We start from the raw sequence: 19,764 nt of genomic DNA, 5'->3' as shown, positions 1-19,764 counted from the left end.
GGAACACAGCCATACAGAGATTGGCCTGAGCTGTGAACTTCAGAGCTAGGCGTGATCTTCTTTGGTGTCTGGTGAAGTTCAGATCTTGGGTCTTGGTTTAGGTCTATGTAATGTTTTAAAGGATTGTTGAAAAAACAATTAAAAATATTGTGAAAACTTTTTGACATTTTTTACTGTCTTTTAAAATTTCAGCAACATTATTCTGAAAATCAAGTTATTGTGACCAGCTAAAATATTGAAATAAAGCCCTTATGACCCCTAAAATGAACTGGCTGTTTTAAATAATGCACCTATGTCTTCCTAATATACCACCCCGCTGTGCTTCCTAATTAGCACTCTTGCTAACTTTTAGCAATTCCTGATCCTCTCTCTTTTTTTCTTTTTTCTTCCAAATTACGATATTGTAATCAAATGAATAGGATCTTTGCTGGTTTACTCCAGGAGGGTGTATGCCAAAGGCACTAAGAGTTGTGGGTTTGTAAATCAACCGTTCTTTATCTTCAGTTACAAAGTATACAGAATTGGGAAATAGACACTGACCTGATGTTTTGGATATTTTAATTCTTTCTTTGTCTGGTTGCTTGGATACACCTAGAAGAGGGGGAAGAGAAAGCAGCCAGAGTTATGGGTACAATAACAGACTAAGCAATGTTATAACAATGTTCCCAAAACACTGCTCAGAGACATTACATGACTTGCCCAAGGATATACGTTGAGGCATTAGCAAAACCAGGATTATAATCCCAGTCTCCTACCTCCCAGTCCTGTGCTTTAACCACTAGACAATCCTTTCTAATTAAATCAATTTTGAGGTGTGCCTATTTTGAAAGAATGTGTCCAATTATTATAATTATTTTCTTTGTACCTGGTGGTACTTTGTGTCCTTGCAAACTCTGCGCTCTTTCCCCAATGCCCTCAGTAGAAGGACTGGCATGAATCTCCTTAGGCCGGTCTGCCTGTAACTCCTTCATCTTCAGGGAGGTGAAGGGGATGATGAAGTTGTAGGTCAGGGCCAATGACTTGGCTTTATCCATCAAGTGTTGCCTCTCCTCCCTGTCATCACTCTTCAACCAGGAGGTCAGCAGCTCCTTGATGGTGAGATAACTCCATGCCCTTTCAGCATAATTCTGAGCCTCCTTGCCATCCTCCATGCCAGGAGAGCCCCTGATGTCATTCTTGCTTGGGACGTCTATGGCCACGTCGGTTTTCAGGAGGATGTACTTGTTGGCATTGCTGGCCGTCACCTCTACGTGGAGCTTGCCCGAGTTGCGCTCGATGAGCTTCCCGGCAATGACAATTTCAGACCCATTGAAGTAGTTGGGGAAGAGGTTCTGAGTGACCTGCTCCACACTGTCTTTGGGATAATCAACCCGGATGTCGGAGAGAAGGGGCGTCCCTATCTCGTCGTAGAACCTGAAACAAGTGACATTTCCCACAGGTTAGTGTTTTCAGCCAGGTACTCACACGCGCACACAGGTACCTGTACGCAGGGATACACACATGCACAGAGTGCTGAATTTGCACTCGGGGTGGGATATTCCCCCAAGGTAATATCAGAGGCATGTTGGTAGGAGTTTTCCTTTCCCTAGTTCTTTGAGCATGGATCCTGTGCTAGGATCTAGAGGCTGTATTCCACATGATCTCTTCTGATACAGGAGGCCTGGAAGGAGAAGATCTCAGCACAATTTGTTTTATGATTCTGTGAGAGTCAGAATGGTTTCCACTAGACCTGGAGATTATACACCCGTAATATATCGGTGTTTCATCTAGGGCTTTCTTACAGGACCTAACACATCCCTGGGAATGTCTCCCACTTGGTTGGATTGAAAAGCGTTTATAAGGGACCCAGACCTGCATTTACGGCTGCATGATTCTCCTGCTACAACTGGTGGCCTGACTGAGACCTAAAGCCACCTGGAGAGCACTGCATTCTCTACCAGGCTTGAGCTTTCTAGTCTCAGCCTCCTCTTCTCTTGCAAGGCAGGGCTCACAGAACCCTGAAATCAGGTATTGAAAGGTAAACAAACAAAGAACTGACTTCAACTCTATTTTTGTGGCCAAGCTACATTCCTTTTTCATGCCTGCACATACAGGCTGTTAAAGAGCTGGGACTTTGAACATTTTTATTTTTCTCTTTATAAAAAGCTTTTCAGTTCCCTTTTTTAGAATAATATTGAGCACTCTAGTGCCCTCAGTCTAAGGACCTCAAAGTCCTTTGGAAGCATCAGTTAACCCTAAGAGTGCTATTATTCAATCCATTTCACAGAGTACTACAACAAAGCACAAGTGTTACTGGGACTTGCCTGAAACCACACAGAGGGTCAGTGGCTTTGCTGAGAGGACAACCCAGCAATCTGGACTCCATTTTACCTACTCCAACCAGTGGACAACACTCCACTACCTTTACAAGCAAGTCTTTTCTCTGATGAGCTCTTGTGGCCTGATAGAGCTCCCGCCGCTTTCAATGGTTCAGGATCAGACACTGGTGGATGGGTTTCCACAATGTATTAAAGTCCAGAGGGCAAACAGGCTAAGTATAGTGTAACAGAGCAACACAACTATGATTGGAAGTGTGCAGGCTCACCCCTATGGATACCTAGGGGAACTAGGAGTTTTTTCCCCCATGGAAAATTTCATTTATTTGGCAGAAATTCAAACACCAAAAAATGCTGGTCAAAACCTGAATAACTTCAATGTGGAAATACAGCCACAGTGCCTCATGGGGGTTGTCGTTTGGGGGACTCGTGCGCCCATTCTCCTCTACGGGCTTGGCTTCCAGGTTGAGCTACATCTCCCATGGTGCACCATGGTCTCCCTCTTTAAGAGGGGAGGCAGTGCTATATGAAAATCCCTGGCTATGGTGTACCATGGAAGATGTAGTCCGGTCAGGGAGCCCCCCCCCAATTGAGGTGAATGAGGACAGGAGGCAACCAAACTATGACTCCCATGAGGCTATGCTGCAGCATTTCCAAATTCAAATGTTTTAGGTTTGAGGTGAAATATTTTTCAATAAAAAACTCAAATCAAAATTTTTCACAGAAAGCAGACGCTGTTTGTGTCTCAGAACCTTAACATTGTCTAACATCTATTTAAATGGGCAACGAGTCCTTCTTTCTCCACTTGCACCATGGGGCGAGCTGATGTAAGTGTCTCCCAGCTCTCCAGCCATCCAGATTTAGGCACACACGCAATATCTCTGTCAAAAGAATTTAAACCAAAGTCTTGTTCTGAAGGGCATCAAAGCTGTACTATGGCACACTGTATCTTGAGCGGGGGGAAGAACTCCCAAGTAGCCATCCAGCCATGGAAAGAGCTCTACAACCATAAGACCATCAGAACGGCCAGACTGGGTCAGACCAAAGGTCCATCTATCCCAGTATCCTGTCTACAGACAGTGGCCAATGCCAGGTGCCCCAGAGGGAATGAACAGAATGGGTAATCAACAAGTGATCCATCCCCTGTTGCCCACTCCCAGCTTCTGGCAAACAGAGGCTAGGGCAGCTTTTATCAAATACGGCCACCGTGGACTTTTCTTGCAGCCACAGCCTCCTGGGCAGTGATTTCAGGGGCGGGGGGAGGGCTGCAAAGCAGTGGCCCCCCTCCCCCAGGGCCACCAGCAGTGGTTGAGCCCTGCCCACCTCTGGAGACCCAAAAGCTGGAGGAACAGACAGCCAGTGAGTTCCCCACCTTCCCACCACTGGTGGGGTCAGGCTCCAGCCCTGTGGTGGCAGGTGGCAGGCTCCAGCCACAGGGCTTCAGGCTCTGTTCCCAGGCTGTACGGTGGTGGGCTCTGGCCCCAAGGTCACCCCCCCCCCCACACATCACCCCAGTTCCTTGCTGCCTCCATATCCATCTCGCCACCCAGAGCTTAATTTGTCCCCAGGTTTGCCTGGGCTGAGTAAGTCTGCTGTGAAAAGTGATATTTGTATGTTTGTTAGTACCACTTTGCACAGCAGGCTTAGTAACTAGGAAGTCTTTTTAAAAAGCAACCAAAAAAGCAAAAGACACAACAAGAAAAAGGATAATAACATGCAAAGCACCTTATTTGTGTTTCTATTGGGTTTAGGGTCAGTAAAGAATAGAGACAACTGTACATTAGTTTTATTATTGAGTCTGCAAAAAAAAATTCTACATAAATAAATTACACTGACTTAGACACGTGTATGTGCATACTTGTTTGTTTTTCCTAAAGTTAATTAAGTATTTTAGGGAAAATTGTCAGAGCAGCCACCAGCAAGAGTTGGTGGCCGCACTCTGAGACCACAAAGAAAATTGAGCTGAGAACCCCTGGGCTAGGGACACCATCCCTGCTCACACTTATCTGACCTGCACCTTTCAACCACAGTCAAACCTGTAACAGCCCCAAGTTTTTGGGGAGGAGGTGGAGTTTTGAACCTGTATCGGCACCCATATTTTGTTAATGGCCCGTATCTTTATAAACAAATTTCCCTGGGAAAGCCGAAATCCAGATCCACCATCTTCAGCTAGAGCCTGTCTCTACTGTGAATTTATCTGAGGTCACTCCTCCCCACACCCATACCCAGTCTCATCCAAGGCCCCAGTGCATCCAGGGCGAAGCTCAACAAACCCTTTCAGCTGTGCGGCTGCGTCCTCGTCCTCCTGGATCTGCCGCATCATGCCGCAGTTCTCCAGGGACATCCTCTCCAGCAGCTTATAGTCGACGTCGTTGCCAATGCCGATGGTGAAGAGGCAGAACTTCTCGCGGATGGCCTCCTTGGTGTTGCTGAGGATCTTGGAGGACTGCATCTCCCCGACTGTGGGCCGCCCATCTGTCAGGAAGATGATTAGGGAGACGCTCCTGGCGTCAATGTCGTTCTGAGCGATGTAACTGTTAAGCAGCTTTGCACTCGTCTGGACAGCCTCATTAATATTAGTACCTGGGAACGCAGCAAAGTCATGAGCTTATTTTCCTGATTAAATGCAGTGCACATGGCTGACAAGAAAATCTCAACAGCTTGCAAACATCTGATATGTTCTACTCATTGCGATGTGCCCTTTCCCTCAAAAATGGTACTGTTCCTGTAAGCAGGCTCTGTTATGCCACCTCTTGACAGGTCTGTATCTCCGTCAGTGGGCACCACTACACACACGACATTTGACATTGCAACAGAGGAGGTGGAAAACAAGGCTAAAAATACTAGAGATAGTCCTGAAGTGAAATCCTGGCTCCATTCTTGAATGTTAGAAGTTGGGAATCAAAACCCAGAACCCCAAATGGAATTTTGCAAATGGTCTTTATAATGGGTCCAAAGCAAAACCCCAGAGCCAAACATCCCGAATCTCTTGCACTCAAAATGCAAATCCAAAGTTGTAGCTTGACATATTTTTCAAAACCAGAGGAAAGAAATCCCCCATGCTTACCAGTATCCTTTTTAAACCATAACTCAGAAAAATAACATTGAAGACTGAAAGCAACGATTTTTTTTCCAAAAAACATTTTGTGGTAAAGGGCTCATTTGTGGGAAGGTAGATGGGTGTACAAATACTAATGTGAAGACACCCACCTAACAACTGTTTGCTAAATGAGACACATTAAAGAAGCAAATCAGACCGGTACACTCGCTGAGATGGACAATCAATACATCTCTCTTTTCCAAACTCCAAAGTTTGGCATGCCGTTAATTATTTCCCTTTGTTTTGGGCTGTAATTAGTCATATCCACTCAATGCAGGCTCAGCTGGCCCTTACGTGGTTCTCCTTTGACACCTCTGGGATAACATGCTTTGTTCATTTGGTAATCACCTTTGGTAATTGTTTAGCTAGGCATGTTCCCCTCCTCACCCTGCCTCTTCCTAAACTCTTTAGCTAGTAGTAAAGGCAATGCAACAGACCATCCTGTTTGCTCATTTTTCCTTTGGAATGCTTCAATTAGAATGAATGCTTATTGTTTAGGCTGATAAGGAAAAGTAGGGAAAGCCCTTGCAGATCTTTAGCCAGCTGGAGTCTCTGGTCTTCCCAGAATTTCTTGAGATCATTTTACAGGGCTTTGTGCAGGTCATTTGGTGCTTAGACGTTAAACTGATGATGGGTCCCCAAGAAGTACATTAGGTTACCGGGGTTCCCAAACGTATTTATACTGTGGACCACAACTTAACAGAGAGATCATTGCACCAAATACCTCCTCTTGTATTACAATTAGAGGATTATTATTTATTTATTTTGTTACAGTAGTGCTAGGATCCCTAGTCATGGACCAAAACCCTCTATGCTAGGCACTGTACAAACACAGAAGTCAAACAGCAAGTCAAACACAGAACAAAAAGACACCTTCCCTTCCATTTGCAATCCCTGCGGCAGCTCCTGCAACTGCTTGCATGCTAAACTAACATTAAGAAATTCTTGAATATATCTCCAGCTGCCCCTTAACAGTTGCTTAGCAGCTGGAAACAAGGTGAAGGAGCCAGCACCATGTGACCAGCCAGCTCTCTGTAGGCCACAGTTTGAGAACGGCTAGCTTAGATAGTTGGGAATCTTGTGTGATGAGAAGTCAGAGGGTGGGATTTTCAAATATGCTCAGCATTGGGCTAAATCTGCTACCAGAGAAATGAACAGTGAAGTTCCTATTGACTCAGACAGCACCAGAGAGAGGCCAATGCTGAGAACACTTTTGATAATTCCACCTGGTGTTCCCTGAAGAGATCTGCAAGGTCTCAGGATGGTGTAAATTAATCAAAGGAACAAGTCAATCCCATCTGGGTCTCCAAAGCCTACCTCCAGTAGGTGAGATGTTATGGATGTACTTCTTGGCATCTCTTATGTTGTTTGGAGTCACTGGCTCCAGATGGTCCTTTTGCCAGACCTTGATTCGGTCAGAAAAACCAACAATATTGAAGTGGTCCTCTGGCCTTAGGTCCCGGAGAATGGTGAAGAGAGCATCTTTGGTCTAAAGAAAAGAAAAGAAAAGAAAAGAAAAGAAAAGTACAAGTCAAATTCTCACTGCTTTAATGACAAGGGCCCAGATCCTCAATGATATTTAGGCACCTAACTCCCATTGATTCCAATGGGAGTTGGGCGCCTAAATATCTTTGAGGATCTGAGCTAATAAGCCTCACTCCCTAGATGCTTATTATTTGTATTACAGTAGCACCTCGCGACCAGGGCCCCACTGTGTTAGGTGCTGGACAAATATATAATGAAAAGACAGTCCCTGCCCAAAAAAGCTTGCAATCTAAGTGTAAGATGGGAGACACCATTTGGATACAGGGGACAGACGGGGCAGGACAAGGGAACAGTTATGAGTAGTGGGGCAGTGGCCGCAGCACACCCACTACCTAACCATTGTCAAGTCTTTTGTAGGCATTGTGGCGTAGGTTTTAAGGAGAGATTTAGGGGAGGATAGTGGCTTTGCAGGTATTTACAGGCATACGGGGCAGCCTGGCAGAATGCATGAAGGTGTTCATCCAAAAGAGTGACAAATGGAGTAATCCAGGGTGATAGAAATCAAATATTTCTAGACCTGAGGTTTTTATACAAAGAAAACCTGGAGAATAGCACAAATGTCCCATCAAGTGGTGTGGCCAAATTCCTCTTGATTCTGCACTGAAGCTGGCGATTTCATTGCAAACAAATTATCCATTGCAATGGAATGTCTTAGTCATCCCTCCAGCTGGTGATCTGGGGTCTGATCCAAGGTCTATTTGAAATCAGTGGGACTCTTTCCATCAGCTTCAATGTGCTTTGGATCAGACGACGGGTGCCCTGAGCAGCTCCTAGTGATCCGCATCCAATTTGTAAACCCTTCCCCAATTTTATTTTGATGATTTCTCTTTCCCCCTTTCCAATCTGGCAATAACTGATATTTAATCCGTTGTTACGTTTCTGTGGAAAGCATTCCATAACTGTTTCAGAGACAACGATACTAATAGAGACAGAGACAGTGATCAGATGGTGCCCTTGTATTTTAGCAGTGATGGGAGGTTCAGATTTAGGGCTTGGTCCTGAAAAGCACACAAGAGTTTGAACGCTTTCCCAGACCTCTGAGACCAGCTCTCCCTGGCAGCACGTGCTAGACATTTGCTACTTCCTGGAGCATTTTCTTGGCGTTTAGAACAATGAGGGAAACCTAACAGCAGGTGTTACGAGAATAAAGGCTGGGCGGGAGTTCACATCATGGGGGACACTGGCAGTCCCACGTTTTGCTCTAGCGTGTAATCCCATACATGCCCTGATGAGGTGTGAACTGCCCACCTGCTCCCGAAGAGTTTTGCCTGGGCTTGTTTTAAGCCATGAGGACATTTTCAGTCTCATAATTATACACATGAAATTACAACCTATAACAACAATGCTGGTGCATTATGAGCCTTCCGAAGACACCCGACATGACAAACTTTGCATTGGATACCACACAAGCATATTATAAGGATGAACATGGGGGTGCAGGGTGTTCACCCAAGATACAGAGTGTCACACCAGCATAGGCAGGAGAAAGAGAAAGGAATAGAAACCGGGCCTATGGCTTAGGGATGAATTTCCAAGTCCTATCATAGATAGCTCTGTTTAAGGGTGCCCAACCCTTCCCATTATCAGATCTTATTTTCAGTTGCTTATAACTTTGCTAAACAGTATTTTTTGGGGCTGAAATTTTCCAAGCTGGGTGTCTGCCTCCAAATGAAATCTCTTGGAAATTTTCAGCTAAACTAATTCAGCCATTTTCAAGAACGAGGCTAGAGAAACAGATTTACTTTTGCCCCTGTTAAACAATTCTGGTGACCTTTCCTTTAAGCAGCTCTCATGCCACCAGGCTTTGGAGCAGGGACTGGGCAGGAGGGTAGCTTTTTGTGTCAGGAAGTGCCTTTCGCCATCCTTGTGAAAATCTGCCCAAATTTGGCTTAAATATAAACTGAGAACGAGGCTGGGGTTGGGCACCAGAATTGAGAGGAGGGCACCTATCTCTTTTATGCTCTCACTGCCCCGCATTTATGCCCATTGTGGAAGTATAACATTGTATAAGTATAACGTTGTATAAGGGGACATGCTGGATACATTGTATATGAGAGGGCATGCCAAAACATGTTACAAAGTATCTGAGGGAGCACACGTAGGGACAGTTAGCTTTTGAATGGAGAAGCAATTAAGATAGAGCCAGCACGTCTAAGAAGCAGGCATCAGAATGGAAGGTGTGAAGGGCAATTAGTTAAGTTAACTGGAAGCTGTTAAAGGAGATTGTTAAGGGTGGCAGGTAATTGAAGATATGTGACTGGTCTCAGGGATCTCGAAGGGTGGTGACTAAAATCTTTTTCTTCTTTTGTCTGTAACTTCTCTGTAACTTGTTCTCCAAAAAACTGTATAAATTAAAAGACACAAGCCCCACTCGGGGGGCTCACTTCTAAATGTATTAGCAGAGCAGCTTTGCTAATAAAACAGAGTGGTCTGATAAATTGTGAGTCTGAGTCAAACTTTGACACCATGCAGTGAGGAGGACTAGGAAGCTGCCTGATTTCAATGCAGAGGAGCAAGAGCCAGACCTAGGGGAGCGAAGAGAGTTGATTGGGATAAGGAGCTGAGAGGAGGCTGGGGCAGCAAGGAGACTGTGACTGGGACAAGTAGGATGGGGGCAAGGAAGAGAGTGGGGAAAGGAAGACAGATCTGAAAAAGAGCCAAATTCAAATTGGGAAAGAGGGACTAATAGGGGAAAAAAACCTAGCATGTGACGTAATTAAAGACTATATCATAACGGCCACACACAAGGCATAATGTATCATCATTAAAGACCGTATTACAGTGAATATACACAAAGGGGGCTGAATTAAGGTTACACTGGCACCTGTAATTCTACCATTTTCTAACTTTTGAATGCTTGAGTTTGCAACCTTAATAATGTTCTTTTAATGTAAAGGTGTGTGTGTAACATACTTCAGTTTGGTCTGAGTCCAGACATGAGCAAAGGGTTAAGGAGGGGTGTTCTTATTTAGTGGTTCCCTCTACCCATGCGTTTACTTGAGCTCCAGTATAAACTAAAGGCCCGATCCTGCACAATACTGGGCACTCTCATCTCACACTGAAACTGATGGGAACAGAAAAGGCTCTGCACATGGCAGGGCAGTGCTGGAATGAATTGCCCTGATTGTTCTATATATTTGCATGGCTCCTTTTGTCTTTGAGACCAGGCTACTTTGTCATGGCAGCTGAGGAGGACAAAGCACCCCCCCTCACGGACATGAAACTCTATCCTGATGAAATTGCAACATGTGCATTGCAATCCATGTTCCTCTCCCCTGTGTGGGCTACAGCAGTGGTTCTCAACCAGCAGTCCAGGGCCCTCTGCAGGTTTCAGGGGGTCCACCAAGCAGGTACAGTATTAGACTCGTGGGGCCCAGGGCAGAAAGCCAAAGCCCGATCACATGGGGCTGAAGTCTGGGGCCCTGAGCCCCGCCACCCAAGGCTGAAGCCGAAGCCTGAGCAATGTAGCTTTGTGGCGGCCCCTGTGGCATGGGGTCCTCCAGGCAATTGCCCTGCTTGCTACCCCCTAACGCCAGCCCTGGCTTTTACATGCAGAAAACCAATTATTGTGGCACAGCTGGGCTGTGGAGTTTTTATAGCATGTTGGGGGGGCCTCAGAAAGAAACAGGTTGAGACCCCCTGGGCTCTGGGAAAGGCATGTCCTTGGGAGCGCTAAGACTTTCCTTACACGGGGTGTATACAAGTCAGGAGCTGTCAAGGGGCCACAGCTTTTATCAAGGGAAACTGGTCAGTAAGTTTCTACCGCTGGCATCCCTCGGAGACTTTAAATACACTGCTCCAAAAGGCAAAACTCCATCGTTCCCTGCACTGACTGATGGCTGCAGTGAGAAGTGAGGGCTTCTGTAGCTACCCTGTGGCAGCCTCTGTGCTTAGGGCACACTGACAGCTTTCTGCATTTGGACCTTGTAAGGCCAAAGTCAGAATTTATCTCCAGGGAGTCACAGGCACTGCAGTGAGATCCCAGCATTTCTCTGCACCTAATGCGGTCTCTGCCCTTCAAATGCTGCCAGCGCCCAGAGTGAGTCATTCCACTGAAACGCATGTATGAGGACAGTTAACCCTTTGATTGCTGGTATTTTCCAGACTGCTAGCCAAATGGGTGGTTAGCGTCACCCTGCATTTAGCCTGGTATTCTTATTTTTAACATGGGAGCACTGAGGAAGCCAGATCAAGGATCAGGGTCCTATCATGCGAGGCACTGCAGAGCTAAGTAACAAAGAAGGCTGTCTCTGCCCCAGGAGAGTGGTCTGAAGGCAACAGGTGGAGGAGACAAGGAGTGACTGGGAGGAAGAAGTAGCAGTAAAATAGAGTTTAACAAAAGTCTTGTCTTGCCCCTTGAATGATGTGAAGAAGTACAAATGTACAACACGGGTAAATTTTAAGGAGGGAGTTAGCCGAGGAGAAGGTTGCAGCTTCCTGAATACTATGGGGCAGGTTTCTCATTCATAGAATCATAGAATATCAGGGTTGGAAGGGACCTCAGGAGGTCATCTAGTCCAATCCCCTGCTCAAAGCAGGACCAATCCCCAACTAAATCATCCCAGCCAGGGCTTTGTCAAGCCTGATCTTAAAAACCTCAAAAGAAGGAGATTCCACCACCTCCCTAGGCAATGCATTCCAGTGCTTCACCACCCTCCTAGCGAAAAAGTTTTTCCTAATATCCAACCTAGACTTCCCCCACTGCAACTTGAGACCATTACTCCTCGTTCTGTCATCTGCCACCACTGAGAACAGTCTAGATCCATCCTCTTTGGAACCCCCTTTCAGGTAGTTGAAAGCAGCTATCAAATCCCGCCTCATTCTTCTCTTCCACAGACTAAACAATCCCAGTTCCCTCAGCCTCTCCTCATAAGTCATGTGTTCCAGTCCCTTAATCATTTTTGTTGCCTTCCGCTGGATGCTTTCCAATATTTCCACATCCTTCTTGTAGTGTTGGGCCCAAAACTGGACACAGTACTCCAGATGAGGCCTCACCAATGTCGAATAGAGGGCAAGGATCACATCCCTCGATCTGCTGGCAATGCTCCTACTTATACAGCCCAAAATGCCATTGGCATCGGCATGGCAGAAAGTGAGCAAGCAGGCCACTGAGGCTGTGCAGCAGGTTAGAATCTGTGTCGGTAGTTTTGCAGCCTCTAACGAGTTAAAAGAAGTGTGTTTGTGACAGCTGCCATTGGGGCTGACACACCAGGGACTGAACAGGGAACCCCCAGAACTAACTGGATGACATCAAAGGTTGTTACAAGAAGGAGGGAGAAAAATTGTTCTCCTTAACCTCTGAGGATAGGACAAGAAGCAAGGGGCTTAAATTGCAGCAAGGGAGATTTAGATCAGACATTAGGAAAAACTTCCTAACTGCCAGAGTAGTTAAGCACTGGAATAAATTGCCCAGGGAGGTTGTGGAATCTCTATCATTGGATATTTTAGAGCAGGTTAGACAAACACCTGTCAGAAATGGTCTAGTTATTACGTAGCCCTGCCTTGAGTGCAGGGGACTGACTAGATGATCTCTCGAGGTTCCCTCCAGTCCTGCACTTCTACGAATCTCAACATCTTGAGCTGAAGAGTCAGGCTCTGTAGCTAGGAGGCTGAAATCGAGAGCCACTGTGTATTATTGGGGGCGGGGGAGGATACATAACACACACTGAGCAGCGGGCTATGCTTGCATCAACATTTTTGCAAGGAATCACAGGAGGCACTCAGGCATCTCGAGCCTGGAGATGAAGGTGAGTAAACTCTCCATAGAGACAGAGGGCCACAGAGACGAGGGGAAACAGGAATCCAGCTGCCCGTGTTGAGCAATACGGCTGAGTTGCTGCTGGCTGCTGCAGCCTCCAGTTCAGTTATGGGACCACACTGGAAATCTCAGAGCATGCTGATCTGGCATGAATATTAAGAAAACAGCACATGTAATGACAGGTTTCAGAGTAGCAGCCGTGTTAGTCTGTATTTGCAAAAAGAAAAGGAGGACTTGTGGCACCTTAGAGACGAACAAATTTATTTGAGCATAAGCTTTCGTGAGCTACAGCTCACTTCATCGGACGCATTCAGTGGAATGCATGCAATGAAGTGAGCTGTAGCTCACGAAAGCTTAAGCTCAAATAAATTTGTTAGTCTCTAAGGTGCCACAAGTAATCCTTTTCTTTTAGCACATGTAATGGTGCTCCTAGAAATAAAACTTCTAATAATGATTGTATTTACATAGTGCCTTTTAGTCCAAGATCTCAAAGCACTTTAAAAGCATTAATCAGTCACAGCAAAGTAAACTGAGGCACTGTGAGATTAACTAACTGCCTAATTAGTCACACAGCGAGTCATTTGCAGAGCTGGGAAAGGAACCTAGAAATCCTGACTGTCTAAATTTCCCATTTTTCTAGAGTGCCAACCACACCAGCCCCACATTTTAACCACCAGGCCACACCACTCCCTCCCAAGCAAATGGCATGTGCTTCACAGGCAGACAGAGGGTGCACACCCAGCCTCCCCTTCCTCGTCTGTTCACAAGAGCATGCTGGGGTGACGCAACCCCTGGGAATGCCCGGCAGGGTCAGTAGGAAAAGCCTGATAATGTGAGAGAGAACCGTTTCGTGCCTAAATGCTGACACGGACATTCCCAGATGCTGACGACACAGCGTCAGACCCTCAGGGCACCTTCTCCGAGTGGAAGGGCACTGCCGATGACATTTATACCACAATCCCTCGGTTGTTGTGCAGAGCGGGTCAAGGGGGAAGCGTGGCCGTCACACATGTGAAATGAAAGTCAAGCCACTCAAAAGGGAGACAATGCTCAGTTGTCAGGCTTCCCCAGCAGCGTGGCCCACTGCAGCTCCCATTAACTCCCAGCAATTACCTCAGTGACAGGCCCGTTTCCTTAGCATGCTCACAAACTTTAACCTCCTGGGCAGATATTTTAACAACTCCTACACATACACCTGAGCCGGAACCTGCTAAAGTCAAGGGAAGACGTTCCATCAGCTTCAAAAGGCATTGGATCGGGCCCTGCTGCAAAAATTGATTAGCCTCAGCTTCACTGAAATCAGACATTTAGGGTGTGTCTTCACTGTAGCTAGGCACCCGTGGCTGGCCCATGCGAGCTGACTTGGGCTTGCAGGGCTTGTGCTGCGGGCTGATTCATTGCTGTGTGGACTTCAAGGTTCGGGCAGGAGAACAGGCTCCAACCCAAGCCATGGCATGGGCCAGCCACGCGTGTCTAATTGCTATGTACACATACCTGAGAGACCTGCTCACCCAGGAGAGGCACAATAACCACTGACCAATAGATGAATCACTCAGAGACATACACGACTCACCTGAATGAGCTAACTATGCATAACTTGGCTAAGGGGTGATTAAAGAACTGGGGGGATCTGCTAACAGCCCACAAATATCTACCAAGGAAGGAGAGGAGTTACCCAGTGCGATACATGGGGATACAGCTAGGGGAGAACACTAAGAAAAGGGAGAGTTCTGGCTGTGTATCAGGAAAATCTTCCTGCCCGTGACTTGTATGAGACTGCAGAATAGCCTCCTGAGGGAAGGGATCACTTCTACCTAGTCTCAGAGTAGCAGCCGTGTTAGTCTGTATTCGCAAAAAGAAAAGGAGGACTTGTGGCCCTTAGAGACTAACCAATTTATCTGAGCATAAGCTTTCGTGAGCTACAGCTCACTTCATCGGATGCGTACTGTGGAAAATACAGAAGATGTTTTTATACACACAGACCATGAAAAAATGGGTGTTTATCATACAAAAGGTTTTCTCTCCCCCCACCCCACTCTCCTGCTGGTAATAGCTTATCTAAAGTGATCACTCTCCTTAAAATGTGTATGATAATCAAGGTGGGCCATTTCCAGCACAAATTCACCTTGATTTGGGGGCCCAGAATTTGGCTGTAACTATTCTTCACAACACAGAGCTGTCACAAAAGGATAACTGTGGTGGCCAGCCTTGCTGCCCTGAATGTGGTTCCCTACAGGTCCTGTAATAAATTGGGCATCACAGATTCACTATGTAACCTTGAGGAAGTTACTTTTTGGCCTCAGCTTCCCTATCTGCAAAGGGGGCTTGGGAGAAGGATGGTCCAGTTATTAGGGCATTAGCTGCCACCCATCTAGGTTCAATTCCCTGCTCTGTTACAGACTTCCTGTATTACCCTGTGCAAGTCACCTCACTCTGTGCCTCAGTTTCCCCTTTGAATAACAGCACTTCCCTACCTCAGAGAGGCAGTGTGAGGATAAGTATATTACAGATTGTGAGGCACTTGGGTATTACAGGGAATGGTGTCCACAGATTCACAAAGGTTAGACATAAAATAGAACCTTACCCGCACTTACAGGGCTGTTGTGAAGATTAATAAATGTGCATAAAGTATTTTGAACATGCAAAACACTATATAAATGCTAAGAATTATATACATTAATTATCAACTCTGCAGCCAGATTAAATTTGAATAGTAAATGCTTTTGTAAATATACTCGATGCAAGAAAGTCTTGGGCAAGTTAAAGTCTCTCAGATTTAAAGGTATCGCCACTGTGTTATACTGGAGTCATACTGGAGTAGCTCCATTGAAAACAATGGAGTTCCATAGTTATAAGCCAGAGCAACACATTGGTGAACGAAGCCCTAAATTCCTGTTCTCACTGGATTTGTTTTAAATGGAATCACTTATCTTTTAACAGGCACATCTTCCAACCCTCCTCATCACAAACAGTTTCCATGGAGCTAATAATTAAAAGGTCAATGCCAAGGGAAGAGATGTTACCCTCTGCCCTTGATTCATTGCCTAATGTCTCTTTCCCAGTTTGTCCTCAGAAGACTCAGTCAGTCAGTCAGTCCCCAGGCCTGAAAAATATTCCAAGCACTTGATCCCTTCCCCCTACACCCCACAAGACAAATCTACGGCTGTCACAATGTCGAAAGGAGTTCGGCGGTCGAACAGATGCACTCAACTGGATTTCAACATCAATTAGCCGCTACTCGGGTCAGCGAGAATCAAATGGAGGCCAGGGAGGTTATGCTTTTTATTTCAATTATCCAACATTCATTTTCACACGCTACATGAAGGAAACAGTCTTTTCTCACAGCATTTGACTGAATGCCACCAGCCTGGTGGTCACTACAATTATTGGCAAGTTTTGAGAACATTGTATTTTTATGTAATCCAATGGGGAATGTGAGACAGGTCCCACTCTGTGCCCAATCCACAGAAGATTTGAGTCTGTTACAGACCAAGTAGGGCAAGCCGTGGGAACTCTTGCTTTTTTTAGCTCTGGAAGACCTGGGTTCAAGATGCAGTGTTTCGGCCAACATGACTATTACACTTTTTTTGAGCAAACTCACAGTCCTGAGCTCTAACCACCAGATAACACTTACTCATAGACTTTAAGGCCAGAAGGGACCATCATGATTATCTAGTCAGAGGTGAGTAAACACTGTAATATGTGCCATAGGCTCTGGTTTCTTCTGTCCCGGGGGGGGAGGGCTCAACCCCTGCTCATTCTAGGCCTCACCCCCACTCCACCCCCTGCCCCAAAGCCCCACCCCCGCCCTGCCTCTTCCTGCCCCTGCTCCGCCCCGTCCCACCTCTTCCCACCCCATTTCACCCTCTTCCCCAAGCGCGCCCCCATCCCCGCTCCTCCCCCCCCTTCCAGCACCTCCTGCACATCGTGGAACAGCTGATTGTAGCGAGCGGGAGGCACAGAGAGGGAGCGAGAGGAGTTGATCAGCAGGGCCACTGGCAGGCAGGAGATGCTGGGGGGCAGGAAGAAGCCAGCTGCCTGAGGGTGCTAAGCACCCGCTAATTTTTTGGGGGGGTGCTCCAGCAACCGTTATCTGTACTACAGTGATGTCTCAGGCCCATACAGAGATTAAGTTTCCCTGGTGCTAGATATTGTACATACATCAGAGACAATTCCTGCCCCTCAGAGCTAATGTTCTAGATCAGTGCTCTCCAAGCTGTGGGGTGTGCCCACCTTGGGTGGGGGGTTGGACCGCTTGAGGGGACATGCAGCGGGGCCCGGGCCAGCCCCCATGAGGGGCGAAGAGGGAGCATCACCCAGCACTGCTCCGGCCCCAGCCGCAGCTCTGCTCTGCTCCCAGCCCAGCTCCGGCCCCAGCCGCAGCTCCACTCCACCCCCAGACGCAGCTCCTCTCCGCCCCCTGCTCCGCCCCTAGCCCACCTCTGCCCCCAGCCCAGCTCCACTGTGGCCCCTGCTCTGCCCCCAGCCCAGCTCCGCCCCCAGCCGCAGCTCCACTCCACCCCCTGCTCCGCCCCTAGCCCACCTCTGCCCCCAGCCCAGCTCCACTCCGCCCCCTGCTCCGCCCCCAGACCAGCTCCACCCCCAGCCACAGCTCCACTCCGCCCCCTGCTCCGCCCCCAGACCAGCTCCACCCCCAGCCACAGCTCCACTCCGCCCCCTGCTCCGCCCCCAGACCAGCTCCACCCCCAGCCACAGCTCCACTCCGCCCCCTGCTCCGCCCCCAGACCAGCTCCACCCCCAGCCACAGCTCCACTCCGCCCCCTGCTCCGCCCCCAGCCACAGCTCCTCCCCGCCCCCTGCTCCGCCCCCAGCCCAGCTCCGCCTCTAGCCCCAGCTCCTCCCCGCCCCCTGCTCCGCCCCCAGCCCAGCTCCACCCCCAGCCGCAGCTCCACTCCGCCCCCTGCTCCGCCCCCAGCCACAGCTCCTCCCCGCCCCCTGCTCCGCCCCCAGCCCACCTCTGCCCCCAGCCCAGCTCCACTCCGCCCCCTGCTCCGCCCCCAGCCCAGCTCCACCCCCAGCCGCAGCTCCACCCCGCCCCCTGCTCCGCCCCCAGCCACAGCTCCTCCCCGCCCCCTGCTCCGCCCCCAGCCCACCTCTGCCCCCAGCCCAGCTCCACTCCGCCCCCTGCTCCGCCCCCAGCCCAGCTCCGCCTCTAGCCCCAGCTCTACTCCGCCCCCTGCTCCGCCCCCAGCCACAGCTCCTCCCCGCCCCCTGCTCCGCCCCCAGCCCAGCTCCACCCCCAGCCGCAGCTCCACTCCGCCCCCTGCTCCGCCCCCAGCCCAGCTCCACCCCCAGCCGCAGCTCCACTCCGCCCCCTGCTCCGCCCCCAGCCACAGCTCCTCTCCGCCCCCTGCTCCGCCCCTAGCCCACCTCTGCCCCCAGCCCAGCTCCACTCCGCCCCCTGCTCCGCCCCCAGCCACAGCTCCTCCCCGCCCCCTGCTCCGCCCCCAGCCCACCTCTGCCCCCAGCCCAGCTCCACTCCGCCCCCTGCTCCGCCCCCAGCCCAGCTCCGCCTCTAGCCCCAGCTCTACTCCGCCCCCTGCTCCGCCCCCAGCCACAGCTCCTCCCCGCCCCCTGCTCCGCCCCCAGCCCAGCTCCACCCCCAGCCGCAGCTCCACTCCGCCCCCTGCTCCGCCCCCAGCCCAGCTCCACCCCCAGCCGCAGCTCCACTCCGCCCCCTGCTCCGCCCCCAGCCACAGCTCCTCTCCGCCCCCTGCTCCGCCCCTAGCCCACCTCTGCCCCCAGCCCAGCTCCACTCCGCCCCCTGCTCCGCCCCCAGCCCAGCTCCGCCTCTAGCCCCAGCTCTACTCCGCCCCCTGCTCCGCCCCCAGCCCAGCTCCACCCCCAGCCGCAGCTCCACTCCGCCCCCTGCTCCGCCCCCAGCCCCAGCTCCTCTCCGCCCCCTGCTCCGCCCCCAGCCCAGCTCCGCCTCTAGCCCCAGCTCTACTCCGCCCCCTGCTCCGCCCCCAGCCCAGCTCCACCCCCAGCCGCAGCTCCACTCCGCCCCCTGCTCCGCCCCCAGCCACAGCTCCTCTCCGCCCCCTGCTCCGCCCCTAGCCCACCTCTGCCCCCAGCCCAGCTCCACTCCGCCCCCTGCTCCGCCCCCAGCCACAGCTCCTCTCCGCCCCCTGCTCCGCCCCCAGCCCAGCTCCGCCTCTAGCCCCAGCTCCACTCCGCCCCCTATAGAACCCAACAGAACCCAGCGCTGGTGCTCATTCCTGTGCCCTAACCACTAGATGACATTGTCCCAATTGAGGAAGGATTGCAGAATGGGCTCCAAACTGGTGGACCTGCAAACGTTAGCTGTCACTGGAGTCTTTCCTCTGTCTCCTCACCCTACCAAGCATCTGCAGTTTCAATAAAAAGTCTGTCAATGCAATTACCGGCAGCAATGTACTGCATGGAATCCAGCCGGCTTTTATGAGCGCAGTAGCTGGCTGGCATATGGGACCTTACTGCCAGCCACAGAGCGAGAAACATTTTAAACAGACATGAATGGAAAAGCAAGGACATCACCAGGAAAGATGATGTTTACTTCTTCGGCACTTTTCAAGTCATTCTAGCATGCAAATCCCACTGAGCCAGATCTGGGAACTTCGCTAGTGACGCCTGGTGCAATGCCATCACCTGTTGTCGCTCTGCCTGATGCATCGGTCCTTAGTAGACTATGTGTGGGTTTGCCTGAGTAGTAGTACATATTTCCACCCCCACTTGGAAGGGCAGGCTCCAACTGCCGCCTGTCGGTTGCCTGTCATGTCCTATTCAGAGTCAGATGTTCCATGACTAAAAACATCTTCCAGTTTGCTTGTTCCCTTACACACATTCCATGTCTCTTCTGTATCAAGCCCCAGGGATGCACCTGCAAATGTGCTGAATGTCTCCAAGCAGATTGCAATATAGATCGTTATATCCTGCCCACATTCATCCAATCTACAGGGACGATATTCTTCACTGCCTACTGTAAACTTGTTATGAAGTGCTTCTGCGCTCTGTTAAACAGCTGCCACCTCCCACCCACCCCAGAG

General features: G+C 49.5%; 1 protein-coding gene across 2 annotated transcripts in view; it reads right to left on the bottom strand.

Annotated features, from left to right (window-relative positions):
• The window catches only part of ITIH5 (inter-alpha-trypsin inhibitor heavy chain 5), a 62,540-nt gene that overhangs the window by 8,388 nt on the left and 34,388 nt on the right, over window positions 1-19,764 (bottom strand). For both annotated transcript variants that reach the window (XM_048836651.2, XM_075124561.1), the window contains exons 8-11: window positions 6,733-6,904; window positions 4,589-4,898; window positions 866-1,413; window positions 541-591 (exon numbers count right to left, since the gene is read on the bottom strand). In XM_048836651.2, coding sequence (XP_048692608.2) covers window positions 541-591; window positions 866-1,413; window positions 4,589-4,898; window positions 6,733-6,904 — 1,081 coding nt within the window. The remainder of the gene's footprint in view (window positions 1-540; window positions 592-865; window positions 1,414-4,588; window positions 4,899-6,732; window positions 6,905-19,764) is intronic.

This window comes from Caretta caretta, chromosome 1 (assembly GCF_965140235.1).
Source record: "Caretta caretta isolate rCarCar2 chromosome 1, rCarCar1.hap1, whole genome shotgun sequence".
NCBI classification, from domain to species: Eukaryota; Metazoa; Chordata; order Testudines; family Cheloniidae; genus Caretta; species Caretta caretta.
Note: the sequence above shows the minus strand (reverse complement) of the source record. Positions and strands in the feature narration are given on the sequence as shown.